The sequence below is a fragment of the Perognathus longimembris genome, chromosome 12, assembly GCF_023159225.1.
Source record: "Perognathus longimembris pacificus isolate PPM17 chromosome 12, ASM2315922v1, whole genome shotgun sequence".
NCBI lineage: Eukaryota > Metazoa > Chordata > Mammalia > Rodentia > Heteromyidae > Perognathus > Perognathus longimembris.
The window spans coordinates 65,642,941-65,665,716 of record NC_063172.1 but is presented as its reverse complement, the minus strand read 5'-3'; the positions used below and the strand labels follow the sequence as shown (position 1 = coordinate 65,665,716).

General features: G+C 47.9%; 1 protein-coding gene and 2 non-coding genes across 3 annotated transcripts in view; all 3 read right to left on the bottom strand.

Moving 5' to 3' along the window:
- Positions 1–6,173: 6,173 nt before the first annotated feature.
- Positions 6,174–6,246, bottom strand: Trnaa-agc. Its single transcript has one exon. It is a non-coding gene; the product is annotated as a tRNA-Ala (tRNA).
- A 332-nt stretch (positions 6,247–6,578) lies between these two features.
- Trnay-gua lies at positions 6,579–6,671 on the bottom strand. The gene is made up of 2 exons: positions 6,635–6,671; positions 6,579–6,614 (listed from the first exon to the last, which is right to left on the bottom strand). It is a non-coding gene; the product is annotated as a tRNA-Tyr (tRNA).
- Positions 6,672–16,880: 10,209 nt separating this feature from the next.
- Dnajc5b (DnaJ heat shock protein family (Hsp40) member C5 beta) overlaps positions 16,881–22,776 on the bottom strand; it is a 49,026-nt gene continuing 43,130 nt past the window's right edge. The window contains exon 5 of the mRNA XM_048358760.1: positions 16,881–16,978. Within this exon, the coding sequence (XP_048214717.1) occupies positions 16,884–16,978 (95 nt within the window). The 3' untranslated portion in view covers positions 16,881–16,883. The remainder of the gene's footprint in view (positions 16,979–22,776) is intronic.

Genomic DNA, 22,776 nt, shown 5'->3' with positions numbered 1-22,776 from the left:
TGCGAAGGTCCGGGGGACAGGGCTGGGCAGCGGTGGACGCGGCCGTGCTGGTGGGGTTCGAGTCCCTAAGAACACGTGTAGGCATCTAAGTGCATTTGCTATGAAGATAGACCAATCAGCTAGGTACTGGTGGCCCATGCCTGTAATCCCATCCTCCCAGGAAGCTGAAATCTGAGGACTGTGGTTCAGAGCCAGTCCAGGCAGGAAGAAAGTCCCTGACACTCTTATAATCGACTAACCACCAAAAAACTGGAAGTGAAGTTGCGGCTCAAATGGCCGAGTGCCAGCCTTGAGGGAAAAAGCTCTAAGACAGCACCCAGATCCCGAGTTCAAGCCCCAGAACTGGCACCCGCGCGTGTGTGTGTGTGTGTGTGTGTGTGTGTGTGTGTGTGTGTGTGTGTGTATAAAAAGAGAAAGATTCTGAGATTCTGACCTTTTAAAAACTCTAGCTTCCAGACTAAATGGAAGCAGCATTCGGGGGTGGTAGGGTCAGCTTGTATGAAAGGCTCAGAGCCTTGCAGAGCCATCGGCTCTAAACGACCAGCAAGCGGGCCAGGCTTCACAAGTGAGCAGCACAGCCCCGCCCCGCGGCCCTCGCTTGCAACGTCATCAGCAGACTTGGCTCCTGGGTCCCAACGTCTGACCAACGAGCTACAAATGTGGCTTTCATTCCCATCACCCCCGCCCCCCTCACTTCTCCCAGGTGACACAGAACTCAAGCATGGACGCTAGCTACGATCTTATGAGATGAACAAAACACCAAAATCGAGAAGACAAATGAAGACCAGAGAAAAGAAGAACACACACAGAGCCAAGTCTGGGTTCCCAAGTGTGAACTCCCTGTCCTTGCCCAGGAGAGTCACACCATACCAACTTCCCCACGCTGCGAGTGTCACCTCCACTTTTGTGTTCAGAACTTTTATCTGTTTAGGGATCAAGTCACCGACCATGGGACTTCACCCTGGCCTCCTCAGGGACTGGGCACCGTGACAGGGTTCAAAGCTCCGACATTGTAATCATATGGCTTGCACTCTGTCTTGCTCAGCCCATCCTGAGTTATCTTATTAACGTGAACTATCAGGGCTCCCCAGGAATAACAAGGACGAGCCCGTCATTGAGGAAACTCTAAGGATTTAAAAGCACCCTTCCAGAGAGCTTCAAACAAAGGCCAGCAAAATTATTTTATTATCCAATCAAACCTGAATGTGTTCTTCATCTTGGGAAGGGAGAGAAGGGGATTCTACAATCACTTTATTTCTATGTGAACACAACACATATAATAAACTCGTACTGAGTACTGACTGCTTCGAACAATCGTTCTAATAGGCATTATTATCACCCTGCAACCAGCTGTGGGTGAGCAAAATGGTTGTCCACGTCATAAATGATGCTGGAGACTCGGAGATAGCCTTTCTACTACGGAGCCCAGGATTTCTACCATGAAGCTAGGCCACACCTACACAACTAGAATGACACTCTACCACAGAATTTTCTGTGATGGTAAAAATATTCTCTATCTATGTGGTCCATCCTGGAGATACCCACAGCTACTGCGTAATTGGAATGTCTAGTGCAACTAGGGGATTGATTTTTATGCTTTGGTTAACTTAGACTTATATTTAAGTGTGGCTCAAGGGAGTAGAGCACCTGCCTAGCAAGCAAAAGGTCCTGAGTTCAAACCCCAGCAACCTTCTCTCCCAATATACTTAGATGGAAACATATGGCGAATGGCCACTACACTAATGACCAGCCCTAGAGCATAAGATATGAAAAAAAAAATGTCTGAGAAGGATTCTCTACCAGAAGCCTGAGGACTCTTGGTGGATTCTGCACTCTCCACCTAGGGTAACATCAAGCCTCATTAACCTCAGGTGATTAGAAATGCACCACCAATTCTTTGCCCTGTCTTTCAAATTAGGCTAGAGCATTGTGGATACAGAAGAATTAGAAAAGCCCCAAAGAGTCAGAAGATCCCAGAATCGCCTTGGCATTTCCTTTGGCCTCCCAGCGCTCAGAGTATATTTCCAAAAAAGTATTTTCTAATCATTATTTGTCTTAAGAATTTACAACCTTATAAGTTACTGAAACAAACCCCAAACTCTCTAGTAAGAAGGCATGCCATCACCTTTATGTCAAAGATCTGATTCATGACAGCTACAAAAATACTTAACAAGGGAGATCAATCTTTCCAATTTAATTGTCTATTTGGCAAGAGGCAGATTTTGAATATATGGTTTAACTTTTTTAATGAAAATGAAACTTTAGAAAATTGAAAATCAGAAAGAAATGAAGTTAGAAAGCACTTAGCAGAAGCTAACACTGGCACCGCTTTCATTAGATAGTTTGCAAACTTCTGATGAAAGCTTTTTTAAAAAAAATCTTAATTATTGTTCCTTCAGATCTGTTGTCTATAAATTTTATATCATCATAACTATCTCAGAGGAATGTTTGAAAACTAACATATTGTACTTTCCTCTGAACATTTCTTGGCATAATTCATGTGTAAGAAATAAAATGACAAAACCCTCAAGTAGTAAATACATTAATCCACGGTTATTCCAGTGGTGTCTGTCTGAAGTCCTTACTTTGTTCTAGGCCCACACATGCCCCTAAGTTCCCCTAAACCTCAAGGACTTCTGACTGGTTTCTCTGAATTCACTCTTGCAAGTCATGTTTGCATGTCACTCCTTATATTTTAAATCTGAAGAGAGAATTTGGAAAAAAAAAAAAAAGAATGATGTTGGAGGTGGATATGACTGAAGTTCATATATGCATATATGAAAATAAAACAATGAAACTCACTAAAATTGAATAAGATAAAACAAACACCCCAGTACTACTAAAACTAAAATAATCCCACAAACGGTCATATTATCCTTAGGCAACGTTAATCGCTGCGAGGTCTGACACAATCTGTCCCCTGCTTCTCTCATTCTCCAAAGAAATAGGATGTGAGTGAAAAATACAAGCGATATAGATGAGTTTTACATTTTCTTTTTTTTTTTTTTTTTTTTTTTTTTTGGCCAGTCCTGGGCCTTGGACTCAGGGCCTGAGCACTGTCCCTGGCTTCTTCCTGCTCAAGGCTAGCACTCTGCCACTTGAGCCACAGCGCCGCTTCTGGCCGTTTTCTGTATATGTGGTGCTGGGGAATCGAACCTAGGGGCTCGTGTATCCGAGGCAGGCACTCTTGCCACTAGGCTATATCCCCAGCCCCGAGTTTTACATTTTCTAACTGCCACATTAAGACAAAAATCTAAAAGGAGGGGCTGGGAATATGGCCTAGTGGTCGAGTGCTTGCCTCGTATACATGAAGCCCTGGGTTCGATTCCTCAGCACCACACATATAGAAAAGGCTGGAAGTGGCTCTGTGTCTCAAGTGGCAGAGTGCTAGCCTTGAGCGGGAAGAAGCCAGGGACGGTGCTCAGGCCCTGAGTCCAAGGCCCAGGACTGGCAATGGCTTGTGCCTATATGTAACACTAGCTACTCAGGAGGCTGATATCTGAGGATCTACCCAACCCGGGTAGAAAGAGTCCGTGAGACTCTTCTCTCCACTAAGCTACCAAAAAAACCAGATGGAGAGCTGTGAATTGAGTGGTAGGATGTTAGCCTTGCACAAAAGAAGCTCAAGGACAGTACCTAGGCCCTGAGTTCAAGCTGCAGGACCAACTCCAAAAACCTTTTTTAAAAGTCCCAAAAGAATCAAATGAAAATTGTATTTAATTCCTAAATACCTAAAATACTACTATCCAACGTGTATTCGTATTTCTAAAAATGAGATGCTTCTAACGCGCGGTCCTCCCAGTGGCTTCGCTCGTTCTGTTGTAGTTGCTGAGAGTCAGATGGCTCCCTGCTTTGGCTCTTGATCTAAGGGGGAGGCCACCTGCTCTTTACCATTGAATCATTAGCTGTGGGGTCTCATCGACACCGTCTCCCCGCTGATGAAATTCTCTTTTTCAAGTTTTTTTTTTCTTTTCAAGGTTTTAGCAAGGATTTCTTGTAGTATGGCAGGGTTAAAGTGGAGAGAAAGAGAAACATTGGCTGCTCACCGTGCAGGAAATGGGAGTTAGACTCTCTCCCATTTTCAAGTTTGATGACAGTTTTTAAAATCAGGGATGGATAATGAATTTGGTCAACTATTCCATTAGCCTGTTGAATACAGTAGATTCCATAGTTTTTCCTGTATTCTTAAGTGTCACTCCTTGTATTTTATATCTCAACTGGAAGAGAATGACGCTCTCCACTTCATCCTGGGAATCACCCAAGAACAGTGGTTTGTGAAGGATGAAGTGGTCTTGTGTCCTGGAGTAAATTCTACTTGGTAATCATGTTTTCCCTTTGCATATAGTGTTAGATTTAAATAGGCACGTTTCTCCTTGAGAAGTTTTTCATATCTGTTCATGTGGGATCCTGGTTTATGGTTTTCTTTGTCCTTACTAGCTTTGCTTAGTTTTGGTATCAAAGTAACGTTGACCTCATGAAATGAGTTGGGAAGAACTTTAGTTTTCTGGAAGCATTGGTGTATAGTCACTTTCACTCCTTCCTTCCTCACGTGTTCAATAGAATTCACCACTGATAGCACCTGGGCCTCGTGTTTTCTTCCTGGGAAAACTAAATACATTAATACAGAAAAAGTACTGAGTATTGAATAAATATAAGCGTAATTTTTAAGTCATCTATAGCTCCAGCTTAAAATAGTATTAATCTCAGAAAATACTGTAAAATTTGAGAGGAGGAGATGTCAACTAGTCATTACTGTTAACATTCTAATTTACTCCTAAGCTTCGGGTGCGGGGGGGGGGGGGGGGCACTGCTCACACGGTGAGGCCGCGTGGAACCCCGCCTCCCGGCTTGCACGCATTGCTCACACGGGGAACCCCGCCTCCCGGCTTGCACGCGTGTCCCGCGGCATCACTCACACGGGGAACCCCGCCTCCCGGCTTGCACGCGTGTCCCGCGGCATCACTCACACGGGGAACCCCGCCTCCCGGCTTGCACGCGTGTCCCGCGGCCTCGCTCACACGGGGAACCCCGCCTCCCGGCTTGCACGCGTGTCCCGCGGCCTCCTCGGGTGTCCGGCACCGACCCCCCCCCCCCCCCCCCGCCGTCCGCGCCGGGAGGTCGCGGAGAGGCTGGCTGCTCGGCCCTCGCGCTCACTTCGGGGCGCGTGTTCGCGTGGACTCGCTGTGGCGTGCACGCACGCCGGGCGGGTTCCGACAGCTCTTCTTGTGTGTATATATGTGTGTGTGTGTGTGTGTATCACGCTCTCAACTTCGCGGCGGCTCCGCCCGCGCCAAGCGCTCCGCCCGCCCCGCGCGCTCTGCCGGCCCGGCGCCGCAGGGCAGAGTTAGCCGCGGAGGCCGGGGGCGGGGCCGGGGCGGGGCTAGGGCTGGAGCGGAGGACGGAGGCGGGGCTAGGGCTGAGGCCGGGGGCGGAGCTAGGGCTGGAGCGGAGGACGGAGGCGGGGCTAGGGCGGGGGCGGGGCTAGGGCTGGAGCGGAGGACGGAGGCGGGGCTGGGACCGGGGGCGGGGCTAGGGCGGGGCTGGAGCGGAGGACGGAGGCGGGGCTAGGGCTGAGGCCGGGGGCGGAGCTAGGGCTGGAGCGGAGGACGGAGGCGGGGCTAGGGCGGGGGCGGGGCTAGGGCTGGAGCGGAGGACGGAGGCGGGGCTGGGACCGGGGGCGGGGCTAGGGCGGGGCTGGAGCGGAGGACGGAGGCGGGGCTAGGGCTGAGGCCGGGGGCGGAGCTAGGGCTGGAGCGGAGGACGGAGGCGGGGCTGGGACCGGGGGCGGGGCTAGGGCGGGGGCGGGGCCGAGGCCGAGGGCGGGGCCCGGGCTGGGGCTGGCCGGCCGCTCCCAGGCCCCGGCTCAGCCCGCCTTCCCCGCGGCTGAGCCCCCTTCCCCCAGGCCCTCCTCCCGGCCCCGGCCTTCCCCCCGGGCCCTCCTCCCACCCCAGCCCCGGGGCCGCTCGGCCCACTGGCCTCGGCGGAAGCGGCCGGCCCCGAAAGCGAACCCCCCTTGCCCCTGAGCCACCCGCGGGACGGCTGCGCGCGGGCCGCTCGGAGCGGAAGAGGCCGTGGGCTCCGAACTCCTGGGGGTCCGTCGGAGGGAGGGGGTTTCCTTTCGCACGCCGCGCCCCGGGCGTCCCGGGGCGGGGGGCGGGGACGGGGAGGAAAAGTGGAGGATGCGGGCATCGATCCCGCTACCTCTCGCATGCTAAGCGAGCGCTCTACCATGTGAGCTAATCCCCCGCGCTGCGCACGCCGGCGGCGCGCGGCCTCTAGAGCAGGCGCGGCGTGGCCGCACCGGGCGACCGGGCGGGCGGCGGCCCCGGGGGCAGCGGGGTCCAGGGTTCCCCCCGGCCCTGCCCCCCACGTTCCCCGCAGGCGCTCCCGGCGGCGCCGCCCCGGGCGGGGGTAGGGGGCCGGTGGGAGGGTCTCGCGTCCCGCGCGGTGGCCCGGCCCCAGGGGGAGACGCGACGCGAGTGAGGTCCGCCCGCGATGGGGGGGTGGGGGGGTGGGAAGGGGGTGACTGCGACTGGGGCGCCCCACGCGCGGCTCAGGAAAAAAAAGAAACCACCGTCTCCTTCGGGCCGGAATCGAACCAGCGACCTAAGGATGCCTCTGGCGGGGAAGCGCGCTACAGTCCTCCGCTCTACCAGCTGAGCTACCGAAGGGACGCGGGCGGGCGGGCGCCGCGCCGGGCCACACGCCGCCGGGCCGCGGGCGGGGACGGGGCCGCGCATGCGCACGCGGCGCCGAGCTCCGTGGGCGGGGCGGGGCCGGGCGGGGACGGGGCCGCGCATGCGCACACGGCGCCGAGCTCCGCGGGCGGGGCGGGGCCGGGCGGGGACGGGGCCGCGCATGCGCACACGGCGCCGAGCTCCGCGGGCGGGGCGGGGCGGGGCGGGGCGGGGCCGGGCCGGGGCCGAGCTAGCCATTTGGTGATTCAAAAGTCCCGGTCAGAGCACGGCCCGTTGAGCGACACGTCAGCCCGCGTTTGGGGGGGCTTCTGGAGAAGTGGTCACCCTGTCTTGAGGCGCCCGCATTCCCTGCCTTTGAGGAGATTTCCTCCTGTGTCGTCCGGTAAACACGTGGCCCCCGAGTCCTGGCCTTCCTGGTTGCAGGGCGACTTACAGCAAAGACGAACACAAACAGAGGCGGAGGTGGCGCGCTTGCTTCCAGCTTCCGGTTCACTCAGGGGCTCCGCCGAGGAGCCGGTGCTTCGAGCATGTTCCTTCTACCGATGAGCCACGCACCCCATTGAGCAAGGAGTCAGGACCGACGTGGGGCACATCAGGGGAGATTATCTTTCCCGAAAAAAGCGGATTTTTTTCAATGGTAGCACGACTAAAAACCTAGAAAGAGAACAGAACGTGTTCCTTTTCTCTCCATAACATTACATATTTGTACAACACATAATGTACATGTATATAGTTATAAAATATGTATTCTATATAGCCTATAGAGAGAATACTACATTTATATGTTAGCATATGTTTACACAATATACATAATATTATGTTACATAATACATATTCTACATTGTATTAATCTACATGGACTGTAGAATGTGCATAGAGCCCATATAGATTGCACAAATAACATTACTTAGAATCTATTATATTTAGAATCCATATTATCTCATTTGAAACATTGCTAATGCTATCTCGTTTTTTATAGTATGGCCTAAATACAAAGCCAACCGAATGTGTCGCAGTTTTGAGACATCGCTGGCCAGCTGTGATCTGCCCTGCGCCTGCTCGCTCTCCTCCTTGTTGTATACGTTCATCCCCTTTTGGAGGGTGAGGGGCACAGAAATGGTGGGACAAAGGGTGAACAGATGCAGCAGTGATATGCACCGAACACTTTGGTGAGAATGAACTGTGTAACTTGCGAGTGGGGGCGAGAGGGAAAGGTGGAGAGAGCGAGGGAAGGGAGGACACCGTCCCGGGAGAACCGTGCTCGTTGTCTGACATGGCGTAACTGGAACCCTCTGGACACCACCTTCGCAATAACTTGTGTTGCAGAGCATGTGCGTCTCTCCCGTGTCTGTGGGACCCCAGCTGCAGCCGGAGGACCGGTGGAGCCGCAAGGAAGCGTGCCCTTCCCCATCCTCCGCAGAAGGTGATGCTCCCCACCGCGGGAGCAAGCCACGCGAAAGCCTGGAGTCCATGCGCAAGGCCTGGAGGAGCCAGCCCAGCCTCCCGGCCCCCACTGACTGCGGGGGGCACTGGAGCCACAGGAGAGTTACACTGATTCACCACCAAGTGTTTCACACTTTCTACGTGCTCACCACTGTTCCAGAGTGGGAGATGCAGCCCTGTGCAAGAGTGTGCAAACCTCACTCCCGACCCAGCAGGTAGACCAGGGAAGCCAACCAGAGGCACGCGCGGGAGCCAGCACAGTGAGGGCCGGAGAAGACACAGCGCGGCCCGCCCCGAGTGCGGAGGGTTCGATCCTCCTCACAACCACAGATTAACCCACACAACCAAGAGCAACATAAACGCCTTCTATGGAATATGTCCACAAACGCACAAATTCCCGCACACATCCTTTCTTCCAAACGGCAACAGCTACTAAAGTTCCTAAAGTGAAAGTTTGCCGGGCAGTATTTCCTTTGTACTAGGAAGCAATAATGATTGCCAATTTAGTAGTCTGACTGAAGGATGATATATTTTTACTAATGGAAACTTCATAAATTGTACCTTATTTTTGTACAATGGAAAAATTGGATATAATTTCACATTTATTATTAATAGTTAACATTTAAAGCCATGAAAAGATTTTGCATCTCATTGTCTGAGCGACATTGAAATGCCTTAATTTTTTTGTATAATAGCAATCTTCTCATCTTAAATTTATGGTTTCAGAATAATGGAACCGAACATTAACTTGGATTTATAGACCTATGATATTTGCTTCAAGTAAGGGACAAATTTAAATATATTAAAATGTACTAAACCAGTATTTTGACAAGCCATTGTATCTAACTTTACAGAATTCAAATGTATAGAAGTTAGAACCAGAGGTGCGTCAAACACAAACAGAGCTTAGAGTCAAATTACCTGAGTCCTGGGCTCAGGCTCTTGGACTCCCCTGGCCCCCCAATTTTCCCATCTGTAAAATGGGAAAAATAATAGCACTGACCTGAGAGGGTTATTGTGAGGATTACATGAGACAATTTACACTAAGAGTGTTGACTGGCCGATCGTAAGCATTATACAAAAAGCACAATGTTATTTTAAAATACGTGAGAAAGTTTTCTGAACAGTAAGCATTCTGGAAGGTTATGAGAAGAACTCTATGTATTGAGTTAAATAATAACCATAATGATGTGTGTGCGTGCGTGTGTGTGTGTGCGCGCGTGCGTGCGCACGCTGATCCTGAGTTTGATCCTGGGCTTGGATGCTGTCCTTGAGCTCCTTTTGCTCAAGGCCAACCCTCTAACCTGAGCTACAGCACCACTGCCAGCTTTTCCTGTGATTTACTGGAGAGGAGAGTCTCACAGACTTTCCTGCCCAGGCTGGCTTCAAACCATGCTCCTCAGCTCTTGCCCTCCTGAGGAGTTTGTGGTAGCATGTCCTCCCCCATTTTGATTTGACTGCCTCCATCCTAGGTCCTCTGCTCTTTCCCCCAAATCAGGTGGCCTGGCCTGGCCACAATTGTCAGCCTCCACAGCAGTCCTGAAACTGCCCACATCTCCAGCCTCCAGCCGAATCATCGGAATGCTGTCCGCCCAGGTCTGATCACAGCCGCTGACTGTCTCTGGTGTCCAGCAGAGCCCTCTCCTGCCCAGAGTTGAATCCTCCCTCCTCTAGCCCCTTGACCATAGGAGATACCACAGCTGCTATTTTCTATCCCACCAGAGCTGGCCCGTCAGCCCCCACTGACAATAAGCTCCTTTTGTTGTTTGTGACTGTATGTCCACCCTGTGTGTCCACCCTGTCCTCTGGTAAATGCTAAAGAGAGGATTATATGCTCTTGGAAGACGAGAACTGTCTGGGAAGGAGTTGGTACAGGGTTGATTTGAGGATTACTTTATAAGAAGGGCCAGTAGAGTTAGAAATAAAACCAATCTGAAGAGGCAGATATAGGACAGCTGTTACTATTACAGACTACAAGACCAGCTTGCTCCACCCCTGACTAACTCAGTGATCTGGGTCAACTTATCTTTCTTCTGGTGTAATTTCTTAGTCTGGTTGTTGGAAGCATTAAGTGAATTAAGTATTAAATGCTCAGGACAGCATCAGGTACCATGCACTATGACACTGGCTATTCATTTCGATTTATTTTGAATTTACTAAGAAATCAATCTTTTCTCAGCACACATAAATGCACCTGTTATCTGAAAGTCAACAGTCTCAAATCTTTCATTTGGAGGGGTAGAATATGGTAGAGAAAGGGAAGAGGAATAAAAAGCTAAGAAATGCATAAGATAAACAGGAAAGTGAATTACTTTATTTCCCATAAAAACAACTTTACCCTTTCACTTAGAATAACATGTCTTTCCTGTGGGGGTAGCTGTAAGTTTGGTTTCCTAGTGCCTACGTGTTACTTTAAAAAGACAATATTCATGCCAAAGACAGGGATGAAACTTTTTTAAGGAAAGCATTTTGATTCGAAACCACTATGCTAATAAATTAATGAAAGCAGACTTTTTTTTGTATTACCTGATGGCTTCCACTTATTACTCTTAAACCTAGTTCAATGTAGGTTACTCCTCAAATTATAATAAACAAGTGAACATGCCAGTTTAAAAGCTAGTTCACCCATGCATGGCCAAGTAGATGTTTTTGAAACTGTAAGGTAATCTTGGGATTTCACTCTCCAAATGAAAATGTTAGGTCTGCCTGAGAAAGATGGCCCCTTCTCCCTGCTTTCTATCCACTGGAAAGCACACAGCCCTCTTCTCCCCCTTTCTCTTCTCTCCATTCGAGACTACATGTGGGGCTGGGAATGTGGCTTAGCAGTAGAGCGCTCGCCTCGCACGCATGAAGCCCTGGATTCAATTCCTCAGTACCACATACATAGAAAAAGCCGGAAGTGGTGCGGTGGCTCAAGTGGTGGAGTGCTAGCCTTCAGCAAAAGGAGGTCAGGGACAGTGCTCGGGCCCTGAGTCCAAGCCCCAGGACTGGAAGAAACAAACCAAAAGACTACAGGTGGCTGTCCTTAGAAGTTCTCACCAGCACCCTGTAACCCAGGTACCTGGCACCCCTGGTGGCAGTGGGAGGTCCCCTAGGCTCTGGGGTCACCTCCTCATCCTCTGAGGTCACTTCCAGCCGAGCGGTTCTCCTAATGAACTCTTCTGAGCCATGCGGGGATCTCCTTTCGGCCTGTTACAGAAAACCTTCACGAAAACTTTCTCCAGATTCTTCTTTCCCACGAGTCTGACAGTAGATCTCTCAGGAGCGGGGATATCTGGACACCCGTGTGGACTCCTGGGAAGTGAAGAACTGTGGCACGGCACAGTCTCGCGGTGGTCTCGGGAGGAGGCTGGGCCGGGTGGGCTTTCAGCACTGAGCGGCGGGTGCTGGGGTCGTCAGCTGCTCCAGAGCTCAGGTGGCAGCCCAGCCGTGAGCAGGATGTGTGAACAGCTGTCCTATCATGGCTGATTTGATTCTAGAGGATAGGCCTGGGGCAGCGTGGTAATTCCAGAAAGTCCTGTCACCTCTATTCATGTGCACTGGGCATACGGACAGCTCCATTTGGAGAAAGACATTTCTCAGAAATGGCATCCGTTGTGAGAATGAACTATCTGAATTGGTATTTATTAGTTCCCTAGTTCGTGTGTAGCACTGTGGAAAGTGCAGACATAAACGGACCGAAAATCACGGCTCGTCTCACTCATCTACAACTTGGCAATGGATTGCTTTAACAGAATCTGCTTGTATAGGATCTGACCTAAATTGCTAGCCACTTGTCATTGAGAACTGAGGGAATAAATGAAGGTGAATGTTTCTTCGGTGCCCGTAGAAGAAGGGAGGACAGGAGAGGAACTGCGAAGCAAAGGAACAAAGGAGAAAATGAAGTTAAATAGACTTGGGCTGAGGAACCGGAACAGAGAGGAATGGAGGAGGAGGAGGACCGTAGAAAGCCAATCAATGAGACGCACTCGCTGTGTTGAAATCCTACTTCTCTGAAGGCCAGAAGTTGACGTGGGCCAAAATGAGGTGTGGGCAGAATCGTCTCTCCGGTGGCCCTCATGGCGGCATCTGCTTGTTCTTCTGTGGTTCCATCCCCCCTCCCCAAGCAGTAAAGCTGTCGCCTTTTCAAGATTCGTGTGATCACCATCGTCCTGACTGAATAAAGCAGGACAACCTCTTCCTGCTCACATCTGGAAAATCCTGTCTTTTGATAAGACTCACAGTGCCGGGGATTGCAACATGGACATCTTGGGGACAGTTTCATTGCCTGGAAGAAGATCATGCAGCCTTCGTCGGAAAGTTCTCTGTACGGCAGAGGTTCAAGCCAGGCGCTCGCTAGTGTTTGCAGTCTTACCCTATAGATACATTAACCTAAATATCACTCGTTAATGTAGAGCTAGAACGTCCGTTTATCTCAAAAATGAAAGATCCATATTTCAAAGATAGATATTTTGGTAAATGTGAACGTATATGTATACTTTTTTTCAAAATTATGGCCCAGTGTAAAACTACAAGAACATAAATGGATGGGTGTGTGACCGGGGCGGGCAGCCCGGGCCCCAGGATTCAGAGGAGCCCTGTGCATTTGGCTGTGGTGACTCTGCCAGAGCTGGAGGTCGGCATGTCACTTCTTTCCTCGAGGCTTCTCTGCTGAGCTGATAGGAGTTCAGAATAATCCAGGTGATTGTGAATGGCAACACCCGTTGAACCCCCACATATGATTGTGTCACCCTGTCTCCTTTGTTTCTTGATAGCTAACGGGCATTCTGAATCATTTCATTCATTCCCAGACACGCACGTGCTTGGGGGTGCCACACACGATTGCAACTAGAGCGCGGCCGTCTGTGGAGAACTTGGACCAGCACCCCTCTAGGAATTTGGATCCACCGTCTGATACTGATTCTGATTCTGCCTTCTTCTCATTAACCACATGCGGGCCAGCTTTCTGGGCAAGCTGGAACGAAGCCGGAAATTCCACGTGGGAGGGAGAGGAGGTAAGCTTTGTGATTTGTAAATTGCTGTTCAGAAATAGCTATTTCTTCCAGATGCCAAGTAGTATGTGTTTGTTGAGCAGAGGGTGTAGGTGCTCGCTGGTTATCTGGGCTATGGATGCAATGTCTTTATGGGTCTTGCTGAGTAGAGTTTATATGCCTAATACACATTCACCTGTATCTGCAGGGCCATGCTCGCATAAAACCATCCCGTATTTGTTAAACACTTAACTTTCCAGAAGGTCTTTTGCCTCGACTATTTCATCTGATCTCCTGGCAACTCACAACAGTCGGGGCAGATATGCAATCAGAGTCATTTGATTTGGTTCCAGGGGCCAGTGAGATAGAATATAAGGTTAGAACCAGTTTTCTTAACTTTCTAACCAATGCTGTTTCTACTTCATTATGTAGGGGGAAAAATCCAGTCACTCAAGAGTTTGAGCAGAGTTTTAATAACTTTGGAACTGTCAGAGCTGTAACATTAATCTTCACTTACAATATATATTTAGCAGAAATTGACTATAATTGGAGGGGTAGGAAACAAAGGAAAAAAGAAGATGGTATTTCATGCAATATTATATAAAAATATAACAAGATCTTGAAGCTGTAATATTATATAAAGAACTAAGAAAGACTCAGAAAAAAAACTAAACAGTTTTGCTGCTATACTGTTTTAGAAATAATACATGCTGCCTTCCACAAAATAAATTTGAGAATTAAGAATCAAATACAGAGAAAACTTCTGAATTTAAGTTTCCCAACATACACATAGCTGAGCATTTTTCTGATCATTATAATAAATTCCACCACAAATGGAGTGAAATATCTTTAAATTTAACTTTACAGAATTTAGAATTCTACCTCCTGCCTCCTGTGTTTTTCTTTTTTCTTTTTTTTCCCCCTTACTTTGATTACTCTGGGCCAGTGATACAAAAATTACTTTACTCAGAACATGGTCTACACACTAATTGGAGCTGGTCCAGTCTCTCAGGGAATTTCTGTGTAATTTATAAGATTTAACCAAGTTGGAAATTTATTTATTGTTGTTGTTTTTAGAACCAACCAACCTAAAAGCACATACAAAATCTGTTTGTTCCTGGATTCATGTGTCAGTTTAAGTAAATGTCAATTGCTTAGTCTTCTAAAATATACTTTTAAAAAGAATGCAATCTGTCTGGTTTTTTGCTTGTTTGTCTTTGGTCGGTTGTGGGTCTTGAACTAGGCTTGTGCGCTGTCCCTGAGCTCTTGTGCTCAAGGCTAATGCATTACCATTTTGAGCCACAGCTCTACTTCTGGTTTTTTTGATGGCTAATTGGAGCTGAGAGTCTCATGAGACTTGGACTTTGCTGCCCTGGCTGGCTTTGAACCACAATCCTCCCATCTCAGCCTCCTGGGTAGCTAGGAGGACAGGCGTGAGCCTCCTGCGCCCAGCTCGCAACTCGTCCTTTGCATCCTCTCGATGGGCCTTCTGGAATCTTTCTGTAATCATCGTGAATATGGACAACGAAGTAGCGCCACGTAGAAAAGTCCACCTAACTTCTCCTCTGTGTGTGGCTGGTATCATCTGTGCAGAGGGGTGTGTTGCATTGTGTGTGTCGCTGGTATCATGTGTGGCAGAGGGGTGTGTTGCAGTGTGTGTGTCGCTGGTATCATCTGTGGCAGAGGGGTGTGTTGCAGTGTGTGTGTTGTTGGTATCATGTGGCAGAGGTGTGTGTTGCAGTGTGTGTGTGTGTTGTTGGTATCATCTGTGGCAGAGGTGTGTGTTGCAGTGTGTGTGTCACTGGTATCATCTGTGGCAGAGGTGTGTGTTGCAGTGTGTGTGTGTCGCTGGTATCATCTGTGGCAGAGGTGTGTGTTGCAGTGTGTGTGTGTGTCGCTGGTATCTGTGGCAGAGGGGTGTGTTGCAGTGTGTGTGTCACTGGTATCATCTGTGGCAGAGGTGTGTGTTGCAGTGTGTGTGTGTGTCACTGGTATCATCTGTGGCAGAGGTGTGTGTTGCAGTGTGTGTGTCGCTGGTATCATGTGTGGCAGAGGTGTGTGTTGCAGTGTGTGTGTGTGTCGCTGGTATCATCTGTGCAGAGGTGTGTGTTGCATTGTGTGTGTCGCTGGTATCATCTGTGGCAGAGGTGTGTGTTGCAGTGTGTGTGTCGCTGGTATCATCTGTGCAGAGGGGTGTGTTGCAGTGTGTGTGTGTGTCGCTGGTATCATCTGTGGCAGAGGTGTGTGTTGCAGTGTGTGTGTGTGTGTCACTGGTATCATCTGTGGCAGAGGAGTGTGTTGCAGTGTGTGTGTGTGTCGCTGGTATCATCTGTGCAGAGGGGTGTGTTGCAGTGTGTGTGTCGCTGGTATCATCTGTGCAGAGGGGTGTGTTGCAGTGTGTGTGTCACTGGTATCATCTGTGGCAGAGGTGTGTGTTGCAGTGTGTGTGTGTGTCGCTGGTATCATGTGTGGCAGAGGTGTGTGTTGCAGTGTGTGTGTCGCTGGTATCATCTGTGCAGAGGGGTGTGTTGCAGTGTGTGTGTGTGTCGCTGGTATCATCTGTGGCAGAGGTGTGTGTTGCAGTGTGTGTGTCGCTGGTATCTGTGGCAGAGGGGTGTGTTGCAGTGTGTGTGTTGTTGGTATCATCTGTGCAGAGGTGTGTGTTGCAGTGTGTGTGTCGCTGGTATCATCTGTGGCAGAGGTGTGTGTTGCAGTGTGTGTGTGTCGCTGGTATCATCTGTGCAGAGGTGTGTGTTGCATTGTGTGTGTCGCTGGTATCATGTGTGGCAGAGGTGTGTGTTGCAGTGTGTGTGTGTGTCACTGGTATCATGTGTGGCAGAGGTGTGTGTTGCAGTGTGTGTGTCGCTGGTATCATCTGTGCAGAGGTGTGTGTTGCAGTGTGTGTGTCACTGGTATCATCTGTGGCAGAGGTGTGTGTTGCAGTGTGTGTGTGTGTCACTGGTATCATGTGTGGCAGAGGTGTGTGTTGCAGTGTGTGTGTCGCTGGTATCATCTGTGCAGAGGTGTGTGTTGCAGTGTGTGTGTCACTGGTATCATCTGTGGCAGAGGTGTGTGTTGCAGTGTGTCGCTGGTATCATCTGTGCAGAGGTGTGTGTTGCAGTGTGTGTGTCACTGGTATCATCTGTGGCAGAGGTGTGTGTTGCAGTGTGTGTGTGTCGCTGGTATCATCTGTGGCAGAGGGGTGTGTTGCATTGTGTGTGTCGCTGGTATCATCTGTGCAGAGGGGTGTGTTGCATTGTGTGTGTCGCTGGTATCATCTGTGGCAGAGGTGTGTGTTGCAGTGTGTGTGTCGCTGGTATCATCTGTGCAGAGGTGTGTGTTGCAGTGTGTGTGTCGCTGGTATCATCTGTGGCAGAGGTGTGCGTTGCACTGTTACGTGGCTGAAGCTTCCTTCTCTCTTGGACTCCTCCTGGCCTTCCTAGCTTGTGAGGAAGGAGGCCGTGGAGCCCGAAGGTAGGCTGCTAGAGCGTACATCATCCCGTGCCACTTTGCTACCCCTGGCAAGCGGCTCCAAACGCGTTCCTACTCGTTACTCATTAAACTAAACGTGTTTTATTAGGAATTCTACTAAAGAACAAGTCTCCATACTGAGAAGGGTGTGTAGTAATCATCTTTCTCTAACCTTAAACTAGAAAACAAGTGTGTGTGCACGCGCAGCGCCTCCGGCCCGCCCTTCCCTTCGGCCGCCTGCAGGCCTGGCTGAGCCACGCCCGGGGACGGGGGGGGGGGGGCTCCCCGCAGGCCCCCCACATCAAGAGTCGGTGCGGTAACTTCGTGCTCCCTCGCTGATCAGCTGTGTCTTCTCGTTTGCGTTTGGAGGCTGGAGAACGACTGGAAAGTCCTCATCTGAGAAGAAAGAAAAGTGAAGCAGTGAACGCCCTCTTAGCAGGTGCTCCCGTGGCGGGCCGAGCGCAAGGGGACGACGTGTCTGTGGACATACGGATGGGCAAAGGGACCCAGTGGACCGGGGGCTGAAATGCCTACCCTTCGAGGGGGAGAAGACGACCTTGACGCTGCCCTTCAGTTCTGCCCTCACCATTCCCTTGGCGGCCACCTGCTGACCCCCGACTGCCACGTACAAGGGTGCAGGTTTGGAAGCTACACAACGCAGGGCGCGTTCTTGGCATGGACAGCAAAAGCACTGTCCGCACGAGGGGTGCTTCCTAGAGCTCTGCGGCCACGTTGGGCGCAAGAGTCAGGGCCCGGGGCCTGGCTGGGCGGCAGGGGAGCAGGAAGCGCTGCACACGAACCCAGTGCCCACGGTGGTAAGGCTCTCCCTCACTCTGTACGGTGTTTTGTGTGATTTCCGTTTGGGTGCTGAGTTCAAGAAGCTTCTCTGAACATCTAGAATGGCATTTTAGTTACGTAAGTTAACAGACCAAGGTTTCAATACCAATGTATTCTAAGATATCCCAAGAGGCTAGCTGAGAGCAGGCCAGAGCAAGAGGCGCTCCTCGATGTCTTCCAGGAGCGGGGCCTCCCGTCGGCCCAGCTAGGAAGAATCTTCTAAAACTTGCAAGACATTTGAGGAGGGAGGGCGGAAACAAAGAGGGGAGAGAGCTAGGAGCAACCACAGAAAACCTAATGACCTCAGAAGGACTTCAGCTACTGCACTTATCAGACACAGAACATAAAATAATTACATGTGGGATTAACATACATATTATTAGCATTATCTGATATAGTCTGAAGTTAGGAAAAAGAATAAGTAAAACACCTAAAATTGTATTTCACAAGATCTGACCTTGGCGCTGAGCGTCAGGGTGCACACCTGTTGTCTTGGTCGGGAGGTTGGGAGCTGGAGGAGGTTATGCTTCAGAGGCCAGCCTGGGCAGAAATGCTGTGAGACTTCATCTGAGCCCAGAGCTGGGTGCAGCGATGCGTACTTGTTTCCCCAAGGATGGTGGTACCAGGCATCCCCAGGCAGAAAAGCCTGCAAGACTCCATCTCCACGGAGGGAAGCGGAAGGCAGAGGCGCCCGCCTGCAATCTCAGTGATGACTAGAACCCTAGAAGTAGGGGCCAAAGATCCTATGCTAACAGAAGAAAGACTGGAGGTGGGTCAGCCCAGCACGCACAAGGCCTAACGAATGCATTTAATAGCTAAAGAATTTGTGAAGTACAAGACAGCTCTGAGGAGACTGACCAGATTGTAACACAGAGACAGAAAGAAAATAGGAAACAGGCCAAACATGTGAAGGATAGAAGGTCTGCCTTCTTATGAATTTCTGAGATGAAACAAAGTAGAAAGCATGAGATCGGTTTCCACAGATCCCAGATCCAAGAAGCAGCCAGAATGAATGAAACAGAAGCACATATTTGAACAATCTCAGAGACAATAAAAAAAAAACCCTCCAAAGACAGTGGTGTGAAAAACAATCTTCTCAACAAATGTGGAAGCCAAAAAGTATGTAAAATTATATCTCAATATGCTTGAAGTAGATACCTATCCATTTAAAGTTGTTGAATACTCTCAAGTTTACTTCCTTTTTAAAATGCATGATGTATAATAAAAACAATAAAACAGAAATTTTGCCACCAGTAGACCCAATTTGTTTGTTTTTATTTTGGTGTGTGCCGGTCCTGGGGCTTGAACTGAGGGCCCGGGCACTGTTCCTGAACTTTTTTTTTTTTTTTAACTTAAGGCTAGTGCTCTACCATTTGAGGCACAGCTTCACGTCCAGCTTTTTGGTAGTTAATTGGAGATAAGAGCCTCGTGGACTTTCTTGCCCAGGAAGGCTTTGAACCACAATTCTCAGCTCTCAGTCTCTTGAGTAGCTGGGATTACAGGTGTGAGCCACTAGTGCCCACCTGAGTCCACCCAAGTTAAAAGGGAGAAAGGAAGTGTTACTCGGGAAGGAGGATGATTGCCAGTGGAAGAGTTGAACCATAAGGAGGAATCAGCAGAGGTGCACGGAAGTCAGGCCAGTCCAAGCAGAGCACTCTGGGTAGGAAGACATTTTGCTGGCTGGTGCCCATCTTGTTCCTTCTATTTAATGTGGAGGAAGGGGGTGTGGAGGAGGCAATTCGTTTCCTTGAGAGGGGCTAATGTTTCCATGAAGACCTTTGATCCTTCTCTTCTGCGGATTCATCCATTTGTTTCCTAACGCTGAACGCTAATCTAATGCGAGGACAGGGACCGAGAAGAAAGAGTAGCTCTTTAGAATTAACAAGGTGGTCTTTCCTCATGTGGTTTCTGTGACAATCGCCATCCTGGGGGCAGAACTAGGGAGGCCCTTTCAGAAGTCCCGAGTGTTCGCCCTGTGTGGTCCGCAACCATGTACACGCACACCCAGCTTCTAGATAGCGACCCCAACCCTGGGTGGCCAAGCAGAGCAGCTGGAACTCACCCCCACCCGCCCCCCGGGGGACTCTGGATTCAGCACCGAGGGAACCCGGCACCTTCCTTTCCAAAGGCAATAGTAGAATGGACTCTCAGAACTCAATCCGTGCACAGTAACATTCTGAGCACCAGTGAAGCTTGTTCCGCTGAAATAATTCTGCCTCTGGAAATGTTTCTGCTTGATAGTTATTTACGGCTTTTGTTCACTTGTTTGGATTCAAGCTTAGTTTTGTTATCTATTTATATTTAGCATCTATTGCACTCATGTAAATATGGAGTAAGTATTATAAACTATTTCATTGCTGGGATTGTGGGTGTTATGCATACATTTAGGACTGCAATTTTTTGGTGTTTTTGTATTGTAAAATAACAGCTAATTTAAGCAGAAACAAGAGAATTAAGGGAGGCCTGTGCATTTTAAACACAAATGTGAAGCACTTGTATATAAATAAAAGTAAATACTATAATACAAACTCCTTCTGAAATAAAATAGATCTGGTTTAAAAAAAAAAGAAGGAATAATCAGTAAGGATAATAGTAAATATGTGAGTACAACCCAACAATTATTGGCTGTATAATACAACGATAATAATTTATGAGGCTTAAAATGGAGATGAATTAGAGTAGTGTATGTCAGAAAGGGGGTGAACATCAGAAACCAGGCCAGTAGTCCTAGCTACTCAGGAGACTGAGATATGGAGCAGTACTGTTCAAGCCCAGCTTGGGAAGAAAAGTTTCCAAGACTTCATCTACATAATAAATAACTAGCAAAAAATCTAGGCTAGAGGCATGGCTCAGGTAGTAGAGTATAAGTGAACAGAAGGCCCCGAGTTCAAACTCCATAGTAGAAAAGCAGTAGAGAGCAATGATCAGAATTTATGTGTTTAAAAACTCTTACATTATTCAAGAAAGTGACAAAGATAAGAATTAGTTGTTGTTTTGTTTTTGTTTTTGTTTTTTTTTTTTTTGGCCAGTCCTGGGCCTTGGACTCAGGGCCTGAGCACTGTCCCTGGCTTCTTTTTGCTCAAGGCCAGCACTCTGCCACTTGAGCCACAGCGCCACTTCTGGCCGTTTTCTGTATATGTGGTGCTGGGGAATCGAACCAAGAGCTTCATGTGTAGGAGGCAAGCACTCTTGCCACATTCCCAGCAAGAATTAGTTTTAAACTAAGTATGCACGATCAATTTCCAAGGTAACTCTAAAGGAATATAATGAAAAAAAATCAGAGGAGAGCAATAAGACAAGAAAAACTGTTTCAACAATCTTAAAGAAAGAAAAGGGAAACAGAAGAAAAAGCATGTCAATTTAATGATGATTATAATAATAACACTAACAGAAAGCCTTGCATAGCATTTATCAGTGCCCAGCACTGTTGGCCACAACAGTAGTGAATATGTGAACTTACTTCATAGTTATGAACCAGGGTTTATATTACTATTCACTGTACAGATGAGAGTACAGCATAAACAGCCCTGAAGACACACAGGAGGGAGGTAATAGAGATAGCACTTACTTCTAGGCAGTATTTCACAGATTTTGTTCTCTTAAACACTATTTCTATGCTGTTTTCCACAAAAACAAAAGGTAGTGGAGAAAATACAAACATATCATGCTGGCTGATGAGACCTGAAGATTCAAAGCCAGACTGGGCAGGAAAGTCTGAGAGAATCTTATCGCCAATTAACCACCAGAGAACTGGAAGTGGTACTGTGGCTCAGCAAGACAGAGCATTAGCCTTGAGCACAAAAGCTCAGGAAATGTTCCCTGAACTCAGCTCCTGAGTTCAAGCCCCATGATGGACCAAAACAAGAAAAAAAAATCATGAATTATAATAAAGACCAATGGGCTTCAAACTCCATTTAAAAGAGAAATATTATCAGAGTGAATTTAGAATGCGAGCTGTATCCTTTGTTGCCCACAACACACCAACAAAGAAAAAGATACCTGAAAATGAAAGGTGGAACTATTTATCATATGAAGATGAAGGAAAACCTCATATATTTTTATTTTAATAAAAGGAAAAAAGCAGTGTCACAGCCAGAAGACAACAAACTACATAATAACAAAATGATTGATTCACTAAGTATTCATAAAAAAAAATCACTTTTCAGACAGTCTCATAGGGTAGCTTAGGCTGGCTTTGAACTACAGTACTTGTAGAAAAATGGTCTTAAATAATTTCATACTATAAAAGTAAAAGAAATAAGTCGGTGGCTCATGCCTGTAATCCTAGCTACTCAGGAGGCTGAGATCTGAGGATGGTGGTTCAAAGCCAGCCCAGGCAGGAAACTCTGTGCGACTCTTATCTCCAATAAACTACTCAAAAAAGGAAAAAAAAAAAAGCCAGAGTGTCTCTGTAGTTCAAGTGGTAGAGTGTTTGCTTTGAGCAAAAAAGTTTGGGGCCAGTGCCCAGACCCAAAGTTCAGGCTACCAGACTATGCAAAAAATAAATAAATAAATAAATAAATAAATAAATAAATAAATAAATTTAAGAAAAAGAGCAACAGAATAAATAAGAAATCCTTTAATCATGTGGAAACAAATACCCAAGAGAATTAGCAAAACCAAGCATTGTCTCTGAGAAGACTAGTAACAGTGTTAAACACTGTGAGGCGTTTTGGTGTTTTGTTTTGTTTTTTAAGAAAACTTTAAGAAGACTTTTGTTTGTGAGATAAGGAAAGATTCCTTAGTTAAAACACAAAAATCACCATATAAAGGCAAAGATGAAAGATTTGAATGCATTAAAATAAAGACCTTTGGCTCGTCAATAGAAACCACTAAGATTGAGGTACCAAGTTTAAGTGTTTTCCTAACTTGTTCTTTAGGAGAAATAGGTATGTCCTTGGACTTTCACTTTTCTGTACCAATTTCAGAGTCAGTATTGTTAAGTTTCCTAAGAAAAGTTTGTTAAGGAAACCTTTGGGACTCTTGGTAGAATCAAGAGGAGCTGTTGGACAATTCAGTAGAAGTAACATCTCCTAAGAATTTGAATCTTTTAATATGTGACATGATATAGCCTTTCATTTATTTAGTTTTCTTCACTGGCTTTTATTAAAGATATAACCTATATATAGTTTTGGTTGCACTTATCCTAGAATATTTTATTGAGCTTTACACCATTACCAACCAATTGTATATGCACTAAACTGAGAGGATACATCTTAGACAACCATAACCAATGAAGAATTAATAACCAAAACAAATCAAACAAAAATACAGTAAGGAAAAGATAATACTTTTTAAAAAATCTGCAAAAGAGTTGAATGAGGATTTTATAAAGGAGAAACCCAACAGGCATGTGA